At 39.0% G+C, this 16,275-nt stretch overlaps 2 protein-coding genes across 2 annotated transcripts in view; one reads left to right on the top strand and one right to left on the bottom strand.

The window, feature by feature from the left end:
- The window catches only part of myef2 (myelin expression factor 2), a 10,646-nt gene extending 4,998 nt beyond the window's left edge, over window positions 1-5,648 (top strand). Inside the window, exons 6-17 of the mRNA XM_008404589.2 lie at window positions 464-655; window positions 743-896; window positions 990-1,039; window positions 1,133-1,193; window positions 1,403-1,522; window positions 3,015-3,053; window positions 3,656-3,751; window positions 3,871-3,942; window positions 4,078-4,122; window positions 4,617-4,795; window positions 5,077-5,128; window positions 5,278-5,648. Coding sequence (XP_008402811.1) covers window positions 464-655; window positions 743-896; window positions 990-1,039; window positions 1,133-1,193; window positions 1,403-1,522; window positions 3,015-3,053; window positions 3,656-3,751; window positions 3,871-3,942; window positions 4,078-4,122; window positions 4,617-4,795; window positions 5,077-5,128; window positions 5,278-5,441 — 1,224 coding nt within the window. The 3' untranslated portion in view covers window positions 5,442-5,648. The remainder of the gene's footprint in view (window positions 1-463; window positions 656-742; window positions 897-989; window positions 1,040-1,132; window positions 1,194-1,402; window positions 1,523-3,014; window positions 3,054-3,655; window positions 3,752-3,870; window positions 3,943-4,077; window positions 4,123-4,616; window positions 4,796-5,076; window positions 5,129-5,277) is intronic.
- A 475-nt stretch (window positions 5,649-6,123) lies between these two features.
- On the bottom strand, window positions 6,124-16,059 carry slc24a5 (solute carrier family 24 member 5). Its single transcript, XM_008404588.2, has 9 exons — window positions 15,730-16,059; window positions 13,985-14,164; window positions 10,455-10,538; window positions 9,960-10,063; window positions 9,706-9,806; window positions 7,856-8,139; window positions 7,558-7,764; window positions 6,671-6,772; window positions 6,124-6,594 (listed from the first exon to the last, which is right to left on the bottom strand). Exons 1-9 carry the CDS (start codon window positions 15,884-15,886, stop codon window positions 6,272-6,274), a joined length of 1,542 nt encoding a protein of 513 aa, XP_008402810.1. The 5' UTR covers window positions 15,887-16,059; the 3' UTR covers window positions 6,124-6,271.
- Between the last annotated feature and the right edge of the window lie 216 nt (window positions 16,060-16,275).

Here is a 16,275-nt window from a genome sequence, read left to right on the forward strand (position 1 = left end):
ATATAAACTACCAGAGTAGCTATGGCTAAAACTTTTGTTTGTGTTTATAAAAGCAGAGTCTGATTCATCAGTTTAGCCTTTTTGTAGCTGCAGTGGAATCTATGGATCATGTTGATGTTGTATAAACTGATCTCCACATGATGGATTGCTCTTCAGACCACTTTGTTGATGTCCTCATAGAAAATTGCTGCAGTTTCCAAATTTCTTTTCCCTGAGTGACAATCTCCATCCTTCAACAGCGAGGTTATCAAGTTACAGCCAGTGTTATAAAAGTCTGCATGTAAAATTTAGAATGGTTTTTCAGCTTTATTTTGTCACGCTTAGTTTAAATAACGGAACATGTTTATAATTATAATTGATTTACTAAATTTTTGCCAAGTAGCATTACGTTTAAACTTTAAGCCTTTAGTTGGAGATTATGCTTTCATTTGTTTTTTGTCTTGAAACATGTTTTGTATGCAAGGACTACGACGGTGAACACGCCCGGCGTGCTCTGCAGCGCATGGGAGGAGGTCAGCATGGGGGTCGTGGGCAGGACATGGTGCCTGGTGGGATGAACATTCCTCCTTCGATTGCCAACAACCCCAACATCCCGCCTGAGGTCATCCACGCGCTGCAGGCTGGCAGACTAGGGAACACCGTGTTTGTGGCTAATGTAAGAACAGAACCACGGGCTTTTGCTCCCGTCCAAGTAAAAAAGAAACGGTTTAGTTTAAGGTACATTTGTGTTTGTGTTCTGCAGCTGGACTTCAAAGTGGGCTGGAAGAAGTTGAAAGAGGTGTTCAGCATGGCAGGAGTGGTGAAGCGAGCTGATGTAAAGGAGGACAAAGACGGGAAAAGTCGTGGAATGGGAACGGTTACTTTTGATCAGCCTCTGGAAGCTGTGCAGGCCATATGTATCCTTTAAAACCTAAATATTACTAAAAAAAAAATACAAAACGCAGCCTTCAAATATCTCATTTTACTTTTGTCCTTAACTATTTTCTCAGCCATGTTCAACGGCCAGATGCTCTTTGAAAGGCAGATGCACGTTAAGATTGTATGTTGAATTTAAATCTTATTTTAAATTATTGCTTCTAAACCCTGGCAGAGATCATTAAAAAAATGTAACATTTTGTATATGGACTTGTAGGATGAAAAGTCTCTTCCCCCTGATGATTTCCTTCCAGTAGAAAAAGCACCACAGTTGCCACGTGAGAGAATCTTTTGCTCTATTTTTACCTCACAAAATTCTAATGTAGATGTTGAAAATATTAGAGAGGTTGGTAAACGGTAAGCACCATTGCAGGACATTTTCATTGTGATTGTTGAAGTGCAAAACATCATGAAAGAGGTGGATAATTTTAAATTTCAACCTTTTTTCATGGGATTGTTTTTTTTACTTTTTTTTGCTGTGTTTCAGGGGGCCTGGGTGGCATCGGCATGGGTCTGGGGCCAGGAGGGCAGCCCATAAATGCAAACCGTCTTAGTGGTGGTGGTGGCGGCGGAGGAGGAGGAGGAATGGGCTCCATGGGACCTGGAGGTCAGTAAAACACATGTTTTAGTTGCTTCATATTGTGACAATGCTGCTCTTTCTATTTACAAACTACCGTATTTTCCGCACTATAAGGTGCACCTAAAAACCTTCAATTTCCTCAAAAGCCGACAGTATGCCTTATAATCCGGTGCGCCTTATATATGGACCAATATTGAGCCACAACAAGTCTAGCAACTACGGTGAGCAGCCGCCGATTTTATTTTCGCCCGTAGAAGAAGAAGCGCGCTGTGCATGCTGGGATAGTTGTCAGAACGCTGGTTTGTTAATAAAGTTTGACTGACCTATCTACCTACTGACCTGATAATCAGGTCGTCTGCAGGTCATTTAGCACCACGTTCTCCACGAATATGCTGTGCGCAAACGGAGAAGGGTAACCATCGTCCGGCCGAGTCGCGGAAGGCTCTCCTCGCTGATCCGAGTTGGACTGTTCTGTTGATATTCTTTATGTCAACAGAGTGGCTTTAGATATTCATCCGGGATGCTTCGACTAGGGCAGTGGTTCTTAACCTTTTTTGAGGTACCGAACCCACCAATTTGATATGCGCATTCACTGAACCCTTCTGTAGTGATAAATAAAATCTGATATATTTTAACCCAAATTCAAGACAGGGGTGACCCAACTAGAGTCGGGTCACTCCATGATCACCAAGTCTTCTTAAAAGGTAGAGTCTCTGAGAACAGTTCTTCAAAATATAGTCGGTGTTTTCAGCAAAGTTGAACTGACTGTCCAGGAACGACCCAAGAATTTAAAATTTGCCACAGTTTCAACAGTTTGGCCATTGAGAGAAACTGGAACCACTTTAAGGTCTTGTTTAGATCATTTAATTAGCTCTACATTCTTAAGAGAATTAAGAATAAATAATAAAGACTTTGCGGTATTCTGATTTAGTAATGTATTTATATTAGTTGTGTTACCACCCCCACGCCACTAGAGGCAGTAGCAACCCCGAAAAGATGCGACTAAGGAGCAGATTTAGAAGTACACCGAAAGCTACAGAATTTGGTAAAAACTGTGAGCTTTGCTGAAGTAGAAGCGGAGGAGCAAGGAGTTCCACTCTCAGCATGGATTTGAACTTGTAACGTGATCCTCTGCAGCAAGTGATGGCAAAGCGGGGCGTCATCACGACTTTACACAAGTGTGTGTTTACTTCCGCGGCAGAGGCTCTGCCAAACTATAAAGTACTCGGGGACCACCTCTTTATTATTACACATCCACACTTATAGAGTACAGAACAAATCGCGTCCCGTATCGGTCCAAGACGGGACGGGTGGCAACCCTAACTGTAGCGTCTATTCTATGCGCCTTATAATGCGGTGCGCCGTATATATAAAAAAGTCCTAAAATAGGCCATTCATTGAAGGTGCGCCTTATAATCCGGTGCGCCTTATAGTGCGGAAAATACGGTATCTTAAATAAATAAATACGTTTTTGTGCATCACTTTGATGTAGCCTCACTGAGACGTTCTTCTGCCACAGGTATGGATTCAGGTTATGGAGGAATGAGCAGGCTTGGAGGTAAGATTTTGTTTATAGGGTTTGCAACACTTTATTTGAAGGGGGGTGAATAAGACTGACATGACACTGTCATAAACATAACATAACATTTGTCATGAACATGAATGAACCTTCATGAATATTTGACTGTTGTCATGAAGCGGAATTTGGTAAATTATGACACTTTTAATACAAAGTTGACATTATTGAAAATGTCTTTGTTATGACAACTTGACATTAACCAATAAATCATTACTGATATAAATTTGTTATAAAAGTATTACTGATTGCACTTTAAAAATTGGGTAACTTTATGTTATTAAAGGTAAAGTTTAAACGGTAATGATTTCTTGGTTAATGTCAAGTTGTCATAACACAGACATTTTCAATAATGTCAACTTTGTAATAAAAGTGTCATAATTTACCAAATTCCGCTTTTACAACAGTCATAAATATTCATGAAGGGCTTATTCATGTTCATGACAGATGTTATGTCATGTATGAAAGTGTCATGACAGTCTTATTCAACCCCCTTCAAATAAAGTGTTACCATAGGGCTTAGTTTAGTTGTAGTTGTCCCTGTTAACGACTAAACTGATCCCACTTGATGCTCTTTTTAACAGGAATGAGTGGGAGTGGAGGCTACGGCGGCATGGACAGCATGGGCAGCATGGGGAGCTTTGGAGGCAGGGACATAGCGCCAGTTGGCAGAATGGGAGGTAAGTGGGCATTTTCACTCAAAATGCACACAGATTAGGGTCAGTTCAGTCACATACAGATGAACTAGCCACTTCAGGCTGAGGGAAGGTTTTAACCTGTGGAGATCTGTATCGATCAGGAATTGGTGGACTGGATCGGGACTTTGACATGCCCATGAGCCGAGGATTTGCGGATTCCTTTGGAGGAATGGGTAAGAGTGAAATTCATCCGTCGATTTCATATTAATTTATTTGTCTCATGACGTCTGAATTTTTCATCACACCTAACTTATTGTGTAAATTAGTTGTTGAATGAAATATGGACCAATGTACCTTCTGTCCTTTAGGTGGCAGTTTTGGAGGAAGCATGGGACACATGGGAAGTGGCTTAGGTACAGTAAGAACCCAAACCAGTTATTTTGAATGCGTCACAACTCTGTCTAAATTCATATTAATATATAAAGCACAATCCTGTACAGTAGAATCCGAAACAAGCTGTTGGGTCATGTATAACTTGAAATAAATATATTTATGAAAGTAATTGAAGCATCATGACATGTAAAACTTTAGTCTTTTTAGTTTTAGTGTGGTTACCAAATAATGTATGACTTTCATGGCCACATTTTCATTGCAAATTGCATAACAATTACATTTGTTATGCCTATGGACTATTTCCATCCCTTTGCATTTTTATTCATGTTTTATTATGTTTCAAACTAAAGTATCTTCTTAGCTTCAGTGGGGTCTGGTTATTTCAAATAGAATAAAAAACTATTTGGGCACTGCCCAATGATATATGGTGTTAAAATCCCAGTCATAAAATATAAAGATGGTGCCCTGCTGGAATCCATTTCCTTGGGAAAGCATTCATGCTTCTGTATAACAGGTGGTGGAATGGGCAGCATGTCCATGGACAGAATGGGCCCCAGCTTCGACCGTGTAGGCATGTCGGGAATGGACATGAACCGTGGCTTTGGAGGCTACGGAGGTGGCGGACACATGGGTGGAGGCATGTCGGACAGGGGCTCAGGGTCCAAAGGCGGCTGCCAGATATTTGTGCGAAATGTAAGTGTGGCCAAAGGCTGCTAAAATCTCATTTAGTGAATATTAGTGATGAAACTTTTAGCTAAATGATTCTTTTATTTTTTTTTTACCACTTTATTAATGTTCGTAGCACTTATAAGTTTGAGGTGTACTGATCAAGGAGTCTGATTTTTGAGTATTTGACCTTCCTGTCACGAGCTGATCAATTGAAAATGAGCTAATCCTAATCTCTGTTTGAAAGCAATGGTGCATCTCTATTTTCTGTTCTTTGCTATATGCTGATTGATAAATCTGTGTTGCAGCTGTCCTATGACCTGACATGGCAAAAGCTGAAAGACAAGTTCAGTCACTGTGGTATGAATTACATTTTTTTGTTTGATCCTTTGACATTTCATTATGATTGACCAGTGAACTAACGGGTCTTCTATTCAGCCTTAACATAAACCATTTTTAATTGATGCTAGTTGCGTCATTCAGTCATTGCTGATTCTTGTTTCCTGCAGGTCAGGTGCTGTTTGCAGAAATCAAAATGGAAAATGGGAGGTCAAAGGGTTGCGGGACGGTGAAATTTGATTCTCCAGAGACCGCAGAGAAGGCCTGCAGGATGATGAACGGAACCAAGATCAACGGCCGGGAGGTGGACGTCCGCATTGATCGCAACGCTTAGAGATTTTGTAGAAACCCCCTCGTAACTCACTTTACACTTTCTGACGCCCGTACCAATCATTGTTTTGTTTTAAAAACACTATGACTTCATGTTTCCCTGATTTCATTTTTGTTGGTATACGACATAGCCGTTTTACCTTTGTTTTATAAACCCAGTTATGATTTGTCAGTTTATTTGAATAAATAAACTTTTTAATTTTTAAACTGCGCTTGGAAACTTCTTCAACTTGTAAGCTGGACCTAAGATTTTCGTCTTATGAGTGTTATTTCTCAACGCCCTTGTGTGTCAGTTTCAAATTAGTAATGACATTTATCAGGACACTAGTAGATGTAAAGTTTTGTACATTTGAGGAAGTGGGGGAGGATAAACTCCCATTGTTTTAATCGAATTGCTTGATGATTTTTACTTTTAGTCATAAACATGAATGACCGTGTCAGAGTTTAGGATGGTTGTAACAGGATGAATGGAATTTTTTTTTTACTATTTATGGCTTGTCCTCCCTTGTGATAAAACCTTATCAGGCTGCATTTCTGACTCGACACATTGAAAGCTGATACTACTTATGATGTTCAGTTTAATTTTTTACATGTTTATTTGAACTTGTCACACATCCACCGTTTGTTAAAATCTTGCATAGTAAAGATCTAAAGAGGTCTAAAGAGATCTAAATTGGTTAAAGAGGTAACCAATCATGCATCCGCTTGTGTGGTAGTTTTGTAACTGGTGCCTTTGCTCCTTGACATTTGTTGATCTCAACAGCTTAACATTTTTGGTGGGTGCTGGGGGCTGTTGGCCTCAGAAAATGTCTTCAGTCCTAAGAAGGTCAGGCCTCAGTCACTGCACAACCGTATGGGATTATTCCCTATAATCCCCAACTCGTATAAAATGGACAGAGTAGCGAAGAGGATGTAGCAAGTAAGACTGACAATTCCCAACTTCCAGTCCAGCCTCCATCCGTTGATGTGCACCGCTACAAAAAGGAAGACAATGGAGAGAAGTAGCGTGGATGAAATGAAGATCAGGCCAGTGCTGTTGACCTCTACTGTGGTGTTGGTGTCCACAAAGGCAGTCTTGATAAACCAAGGCAGGCCCAGGCACAGCATATCAAAAACATTGGAGCCCACGATGTTGGACATGGCCATGTCGGCTTTCCCTGAAAACATAAAATGTGGTTGGTTGCTGTTCTGGTTCCACTCCCATTGGCTGGTTTATTTTTTTGACAGTATTACCTTCTCTAGCCACCATCACACTGGCAACTGTGTCTGGTATACTGGTTCCAGCAGCGAGTAGAGTGAGTCCCATCACTGTGTCTGGTATGTCAAGGGTTTCACCTGTGAAAAGAAATCAGATTACATCTTCACCAGCAAAAGCAGGCTTTGAAGGAGTAACCATAAATCCTATTGAATCTCTACAGACCTTCCAGGGCATGATATCTAAAAGAACATCCATTCATGTAATCAGTCTTCATAGTTTGCTGTCTCTATAATCTGAAGCAATCAGTTTTGCAGTTCATTACTTTTAAAAAACATACATAATTATTATCCGTGCTCTTTTGTCTCAAGTGTGTTCTTGTCTGATGGGATACTAATTCCATTATGCTTCAGGAGACCTATGGCTCTCACATGACATCTGTCCTGATGTCTTGGTCCAGCTTTGTAGTTCACATCCCTATTGTACATAGAGACTGAATCTGTTCGTAAAACACTTGCCGGGTATTGTGTGTACGTTCGGCGCTCACATGACTTTCTTTCCTCAGGGTCGTAATCCTTCTATGACTGGTTTGGCTCACAGCCCACTGGAGCTACACTGTAATAACCCCCCATTCTCTGGGACAATGGCATCTCAGGAATTAACCAGCAGACCCACATGTGACTCTGCAAAGTAGACGTTTTTCTCACAAGTCTCAAACACTTGTGATCCACTATGGTTTGCTACAGATCCTGCTGGTTCAAGCCTTCCTTATGCTGAAAACGCACAACTATGGAGTACAGGATAATAACGGCTTGTGAATTTGGGTAGTCTAATTTTAAATTTTGAGAAATGCTTTATATAACACTGAAATAAAGTGACAACCTACCAAAATTGTATTGAGGTCACCTTAAAACAGGCAACTTACCTACAACTGTGACCATCCAGACCAGCACGTATGTGAAAGCAGAGATCCAGACTGCTGACATGAAGAAGGTTATCATGAACCATTGTTTCCAGAAGCGTCTCCTGCAGTCGGGGATGGTGATGAAGAGCAGAATGATTACAGGCAGAGACAGAACCCACAAGATCCTTTTCAGGTCGCTCTCTGGTACAGCAAAGACACTTCTTTGCTCTGTTGGGATGAAGATTGACAATAAGATCTGAGACACAGTATTAGAGCTGCAGTCAAAGACATCGTGCTGAGAAGGCCTTGTACTTTGTACCTTCAGTAATCTCATTGAGACCATGTAGGCTGAGCGACAGGTGAGAGTACCCCGAGTCGTCTTGAAAGATGCCGCTGTCTGTTCTGGAGCGACCACGGACTCGCAGGCTGGTATCATCGCTCCAGCCCATCAGGGGCTGCGTCTCACGCTTCTCAGCAGAACCTGTACCCAGACAGGTGCAGCATGGGCTCAGCTTCCTCAGGACAAACTCGCTGATGCGGAGGTCAAAGCACAGAACCACGATGTAGACCCCATAGACCAGCAGTAGACAGGCTGCCTCGTACCTGTCAACAGAATGGACGCAAACATTCAGTACCGGCTGAAGAAAAATCCCTTAATGATGTGCTTCATGGAGAGCCTCACATCTTTTAGTTGGGTTTCTTCTTGTTTAAGGGAAACTTTCCCCTCACGTTTCGCAACATGAATGGCCAGTGTGATTGACTGCCTCAAAGCAGCATGCGACTATCAACTGTCCCTACATGCTCATCTAGGAAAAGTGAATACTGCAAGTCAATGAGTCGATGCAATCTGCTGGGTTTTCTTAGACAAAACGCTTTTTAAACCAGTTTGAATAATAAACTGAGCTTGACTGGATTGATGAGTAGGTTCAATTGGAATGTTACTTTACCTTGAATGTGTCTGCATGTGTTTGTACTGAATTGACTTTTCATTTTGCTGTAAGTTCCTTGGGATGATGTTGAGAATTGGTGCTATATAAATTGAATTGAATTGATATTTGAATCAATCTGTGGGAGGCTCTCCTCAGAAAAACCCAAACATTCATCTGTCTTGTGCTACTGTAGTTATTCACAACTTGAGCCCATTGCACCCTGGTCCTGCCATCCATAAACTACATGTCACTAAAGAAGAAAACAATCTACTGATTTAAAAGGCTAGTTTAGGAATATTTTCAGGTAAGAATTTAATTTTGGGGCACTGGAATCTGCAGAAACCAGATTGAACTGGTGCAACTCCAAATCACAAACAGGAAAAACAAGGTCCACCTTTATATTGTTTCCAGGACCTTTGAGCCCAATAACTCATGGTTTATTTCAAAGAAAGGACATGCGGTGCCATAAAAAAAACATGATTTTCACCTCTGATATGTTTCTTAAGTTCATACTGTTTTGGCACTCCTAAATGTTTCAAATCATCAAACTAATTTGAATTTGATAAATTACACAACACATTTTCAAATAATATGAAATGAAAAGCTATCCAAACCAATCTGGACAGGTTGGTAAAGAGAGAGGTTGCCACTCTTTCCCCCTGTTTCATATCCAATATGGCTGCTGCACATATAAAACAAAGTGAAGGGTGCAGCGAAACAGATAATAGTACATTTCACCAAAACAACTCTGGTATGACAACGTTTCCCAGATCTAAGGCAAACTGAGCCAAACATAAAGACAACAACTATGGCAGCATCCAACTATGCATGTTTCTTAAACAATAAAAAACATTTTTTATCCAAAAGTTATTGTTTTGTATTTTATCTGGAGTTATTGCTAGATTGTATACAGAGTAATACATCCCTTTTGACCTTTTACTACACGTTTGTAGTTATATTGTCATGTTGATTGTTTTATTTTTGGACTGACAGTCTGCAAGCTGGCTTACAATCAAAGTAATACAAGAAGGGTAGTAAGAAGACTGTGGATTTGTTTTGTGATTTATTTTCACATTTTCTAGGTCACGGGTTTGCAAGAAACATCTGTTTCTTGCAAAATGAAACATCTGTTTCTTGCAAACCCGTATGATCTAGTGTGATCATATGTTATGCAAGGTCTGAAGATCATGTAGCCGTCAGGTGCTGAGTCACTGCATATAAATCAAACACAAAAACTCACCAGAAGACTTTGTTATCAGAAATGATCCCAATAACGGCGGCAACACTGATTCCGTATGCTAGGCAGTCTCTGAACAGGGGCCAGCAGGTGAGTCGCCCTGCCTGATAAGGGAAACAAAAATAAATGGCTTATATTTTATACAAAGCACCGTAGCCAGACAATCCCTGACCTAGTAAAGACGCTGCTCTCATACACAAGGAGGTGATAAGGGGGTAATCTCTACCGGGATCTTTGGGTTTGTTGTTAAAATGTACCATAGAGGCCAAAAGTCCACAGGCTGCACAGATTCCAAGCAGGTTGTACACGGCCGATCCCACAATGGTGCTGATTCCAATGTCCCCCTTGGTCACAAACACCCCTAATAAAAGAAGCACACAACAAAGTTTGATGTTGGATATAGGAGCAATAAGGAAGTATTTCTAAAAAACTGTGAAAAAGACAAAGAGCATGCAAGGTTACCAGGTCACACCTACCGATGTGACCTGGTAACGCAGGTCACATCTGTAGGTAGATGCCTACCGATCTGCGTATCGGTGTATAAATGTGTGAGCGTTTGTGAGTGCGAATGGGTGAATGTGACTCTAGTGTAAAGCGCTTTGAGTGGTCAAAATGATTGGAAAAGAGCTATATAAGTTTAGTCCATTTACCATTTAAGGTTACCAGGTCACATTAGACCAGGTCAGGGGACATGTATCCAAACTACAGAGTGTAGTGTGCATACAAATAATGTTGTCCCTATGCATGATTACCAAGAAAAGCTGTGACCAATTCAGGTGCAGAACTCCCTGCTGCCATGAACGTGGCTCCTGCCACATCCTGAGAAAGTCCCAGACCTGAGAGAGACCCGAGAAATAAAAAAATATTAAGCTATTTGTCTGCAACAAAAAAATATCTAGCAAGAAAGTTAAGGTGTAGATTTCTACTGTAAACCATTTAGTTAAGTAGGAATACTGAATATTTATCTGCAGTGCCGGCCCAAAACATACTGAAATTAAGCAGGGCGCCAGAGAGATTGTTTTTGTGTCACATATATTTGAGAAATAAGACGACTTTTAAGCTTGATGATTTTCGTGTAGCAGATTTAAAATACTCTGAAGTATTTAAAATTGAATATATTTTTGATAAACTTTCAAATGCAGAAGTTGTAAACTTACAAAGCAAAATGTTCATAGCTTGATAAGTACGCTCTAGACAGGCACGTGCAGAGGGGGGCTAGGGGTGCTTGAGCACCTGCCCCTTTTGCTCCTTGCCCCAAAGTGCCCTTTTGGTCAAATCTTTTATTTTTTTGTGGTATTATTTCCTAAGTCCTCTTCTGACACATAATAACATGTGGGAGGAGACAGCCATGTGAGGAAAAACTGTTCTTAACTATCGATTCAGTATTTTTATCATACAGACATTAGGCTGCTGTGGTTGTGCTATTATCTAGCTGCTAGCTAACGACTTTGGTAGCAAAGCAAGATAACTGAAAAGCTTATTCCCTGTGTTGTTAATGATAGCAGTCATTCTTCAGTATTGCTTAAGCAATAGCGGCACATCGCCCATCCAAAACCGATCATCTCCATAATGGATACATGTCTTCTAATTTCCTTTGCTGCATAATGTACATTGCATTTATTCCAGTGTTAGGTAAATGTATCTTGAAGAAGAATAACACTTAAATAAAAACCAACAAGGACATTCATTTAGAATTAAAAATAACTCACCCTGAATTACCATGATAAATATAATGTATGCAATAAAAGTGTGTCATTAATGAAGGGGATAAAACTCAATCCAGACTTTAAGTTTAGGGTCTGGTTTGCAGAGTATGAAGTTAAACTTTTTTCCCCAATTATTCCTAAAAAAAAAAAAAACTAACCTCAGTTAAGTAAAATAAAATTGTAATCAAAACGTTTGGAATTGTAATGATTCCTTTAAAAGAAAAAGTTTTGTTTAAAATACTTTTTTTTTAAATTAAATGACTCATTTTTGTCTCGTGAACTTAAAAAGTTATTTGCCAAACATAAACTTTAATTTGCACACATCAGAAATATTTTGTTGTGATTTTGGGACCTCCCCACGACGTCATGTGAGAATCACAAGCAAAACTTTGAGCCACAAACAAAATCTTAGAATAGCAAGAAAAAATTTATGACAAGCGCAAATAAGTTTGTTTTGCCAAAAAAAAAAATAAATAATTAACTTCATGAGACAAAAATGTGTGATTTTAAGTTAAAAAAAGTTTTTTTTAAAGCAAAACTCAGTAGGCTTTTCTCATGATGACATGCATTAACAATTCAATATTTGCTTTTGTTTTTTTTCTTTTTTCTGCAGTTCCACATTAAAGTTTGATGCAGCTCTGCTTTCCTGAATGGACCATCTTCATCTCCACTGCAAGTGTAGCAAACAGGCAGCTTTTTTTTTATAGATTACAGTCCACTAAAAGGTGGCATTGTGCCCTTTTATATTTTTATTAGTGTAATTTTGTAAAGACAAAATATGTCTGGTGGTCTAGCTCTGATTTACATAGTTGTAGTCGTATGCTCTATATAGAGATTTTCCTTAGCTTTGATTGTATATCTCACAATTTTGTAATTTATCATTGTTTATAAATTTATTTTTTTTTTTGGGGTATTATTTCCCAAGTCCTCTTCTGACACATAATAACATGTGGGAGGAGACAGCCAGGTGAGGAAAAATAAATTTTTTTTAGGGTTAGGGTTATTCTTATCCAATCTTATTCCACGATTAATGCTTTCAAAGTTTACTTTGAAAGCTGTGAGGCTTTGTTAATATTCTGGTCTAGAATGCGGTTAGATGTGCCCTTTTTTTTATTGAGCACCTGCCCCTTTAGTGGTCTCTGCACGGCCCTGGCTCTAGAGGTCATAATTTATCGCTACGGCTGTAGTCAGCTCTGCTGCTTGCATCTCTGCAGGGATCAGATTTTCCTAGCTAATTGTCTTGCAAATCATTGCAATAAATTATTTACAACTTGCTGTTTAAATAAATAGCTTCTCCTTTTCGAAGGAGAGCAGAAACCTGTATTGCCACGCCAAATGATTATGTCAGAAAAACAATCTTATCGCCACAATTATTTTTACAGCTGGTATCTTCCAATCACTGCAACTGAGTTAATAAGTAATGTGAGCTAATAATCACAAGTGCTTAACAATAACTTTATGCAACATAGATCATTTAAGTCGCATGTGTCAAACTCAAGGAACGGGGGCTAAATCTGGCCCGCAGTAGCTTTTTATGTGGCCCTCCAGACTCCAGATTACATCAATAAGTCCCTCCAGTTTTTCACAAATATGCAAAATCCACACAAAATCAACACAAAATCAACACAAAATCAACAGATCCCCACATTTTTTCTGATTTTACTGACATTTTTTCTCAAAACTGGCCAAACACATTAACTTAACCTCATTTGATGTCAAGTTATATATGTGACTGATACAGCAATTAATAAAAAGTCACATTTAACATCATATATTAGTGCAAATATCGTAAAACTTCCTGACAAATATTCCTATATTATCACTACAAAATCTATGATTTTGATTGCAAAAAAACACAAAAACAATCACAAAGTCCTGGTTGGACTAATTAGTGTGGATTTTCAATATAATTTCACTTTAAGAAACACTTATTGGATGCTGAAACATCTATTTATTAATATTTTAACAATTTAATGGTTTTTATCAATATATTCTGGAACAACCGGTCCTTTGAGAACATTCAGATTTTCGATACGGCCCAAAATGAAAATGAGTTTGACACCGCTGATTTAAGTGGTCCCTGTGTGTGAAATGCACAATGGGCAAATGATCAGGCTTGAGAAACATTGGCGCTGTGGTGGCTGGTGAGGGACGGGCTTAACAGGAACTTCAGCGCCAATAAACTGAGGTTAAGCAAAAGTCCTAAAACAATGCCAAGGACAGCGAGCAGCTTCACAACCAGCCTCTGTAAGACACGCTGGCGAACACGTTAGTCCTGACACAGCAGTTATCAATGAGAGTCATAGGCCGCTTGAACACTAAATCGTTTTAACTTAATAAAGCAAACAGAGTCTGATTTGCACATGAGATTAGAGTAATACAACCACTCCAAAGTCAGAGCATTTTAATACCTTAAATAACTGATTAAACAGGAAATCATTTATTGATTAAAAATATAAGCCGATAAACTCTTGCTTGCCTAACAAATTAAGGACTAAATGTATCCACAACCACACGATGTGGCATTCGCACGTCTTCAGCACACACATTTTCAATCACATGTTCATGGCCCTTACATTCACTTATTACTTCTAGAGATGGCAGAAAGTAATCGTCGCAGACTATGGAGACAGCCAAAAACATGTAGAATATGAGCATGAAATATATGACCAGGCCTCCATCTTTCCTCTCCCGCACCGTGAAGAAGCCTTCGGGAAACTCAGAGGCTTGTGGTGCAATGCATTCTGTTTCATTCTCTGAAACGACAGGAAACACACACAAACACACTCAGCCGTCACTGAGAAAATCTGCTCAATCAAACAACTCAAGCAGTTTGGGGAATCTGGGAAGATTGTCTGAATTCTTGACGGAATTTACTCTGTGCCAAGTAAAATGTCCGACTAATCTTTAGTCCACGATTAAATCTTCTTACAATCCTACATTTGGTTATGTTTCACGTGTTTCTGATGGGAAAATCGAAAGGTGCTCTTTGCACAAAAGGTTTACAAACTAGCTGTGTTATTAGACAGAGCTCTGCTGAATTTGAAGTCATATGAAAAGTCTGTGATAAGCAATGACAGGGTTATTACATGTTTTATATAGGACACTCTGGTTTGTTAGCTGTGTCATCTGATTAAGAAATATGTGAATAAAAAGATATTGTGTTTATGGGTGCAGGAAGATTTTCAGCACCTGTGGAAAAGACAAATAACAAATAATGTCATTATGTTTCCATTTTCTCAAAATTGTACAAAGCCTGGATGAATTTCCAAGCTGTTGTCGTGATGTAAAAAAACCCCCATCCTATATCATCCCAAAGCTATAGTTACATTTTTATATAATGTAATTTGATTTTTGCACATTTTTGTTTTCAAAATGTATTTATTTCACAAGACCTATTTTAAAGTACTCAATGACACCTCACAAATAAAAAAGCAAAGCAAGATTGCACCCTTCCTCTTACAGATACCTTTGTGCAATGATGCATGTTGATTCTTTGTAACCTATTTGCAATATACAGCTTCAGCTGGAATGTAAATGAGCGAATGTCAGGTAAATCCAAAGACTAAGATTTATTTCAGACTATTCAGAGAGCAAAAACAAGTAGGACTAGTCTTAAAAGTAGACTACAAATTTATATGTTTCAATAAATTTTAATGCTCTGCTCTGTTTCCTCTATGTGTATCACATTTACCAAAGATTCAAGTGCAGCAATTGAAGCCAATATGACAAAATATGTTTACTGTTTCTTTAAGAAACTCATTGAACCACTACTCCTAATATTCACCTTCTCGTAATCCACTTTTTGTCTACTTTTTTTTTTTTTACTATTCCTGGGAATTTTATGGTATTGTTGTTTGTTGTGACTTTGTCTTACTATGACGAATCTCCATGTTCCTTAATTGTTTTTTTTTTACATGCACATTTACTGGTGCGATGCAAATCTTGTCTTTAAAGGGATTTGTGGAGCTCACTCAAAATACCTTTGTAAAAGCAGGCCCTGATGCCATAGTCTGTCTGTGTTGTTTAAACTATTAACAACAAGCTACATCCGAATACTCAATTTCAATCTCAAATGGATGATCGAATTCTGCTACACTTCAGAAGTTGGTCACAAAGCTTAGAACAGACATTATATTTTCTAAATTTAAGATTTAGCCAAGTTATTCTAACTCCATTAGTTTAAAAAGAAAGAAATGAGGACACATTAATTCACATGTTGCTTTGAAAAAAAAATCTTATGGAATTAATTAAATGAAATCTATTTCTATAGACAAAACCTTAATCTACCACACAAATCAGAATATTTGCATGTGCTTACCAAGAGCCCGGCGCACCCTGACAGAGTGGTTCTCCTCAGCAGTTTTTGCTGTGAACGACACAAGATGAACACATGCATACAAAAAAAGCACAAAGCCCAAAAAGTAAGGTATGAAATCCTTTCTCCTTTTTTTCTGCACTGCTGGAGCTTTATCCATAATAATTTGACAGGTAAATAAGATAACCTGAAATCAACAGCTCTTCCAGAGAACCATGTGTCGTCCTAGTTGAATTAGTTTGCAGGGATTTTAAAGAAAGTTGAAACTGCTTGTTAAAGCTGCATCTAACTCTACTCTAAACTACAAGTTGCACAGAAGGGATACCAAAGCGGGGGGAAGCATCCTTTAAGGTCTGGTGGTACTACAGTGAGAGTGAGGGGGGGTGATCACGAGTTGCGAGTCATTCCACTTGACTTGAATGGACTCCTGCCTGAGGCGCATCAGAGGGTATAATTCCTCATAAGCAGGCTTTAGCGCAGATCTACCACTTTTTAAACAGGCGGAAACATGTTATTTTTTCAGTGGTGAAAGAATCACAGTAAAATATC

Source organism: Poecilia reticulata, linkage group LG3 (genome assembly GCF_000633615.1).
Source record: "Poecilia reticulata strain Guanapo linkage group LG3, Guppy_female_1.0+MT, whole genome shotgun sequence".
Lineage (NCBI taxonomy): Eukaryota > Metazoa > Chordata > Actinopteri > Cyprinodontiformes > Poeciliidae > Poecilia > Poecilia reticulata.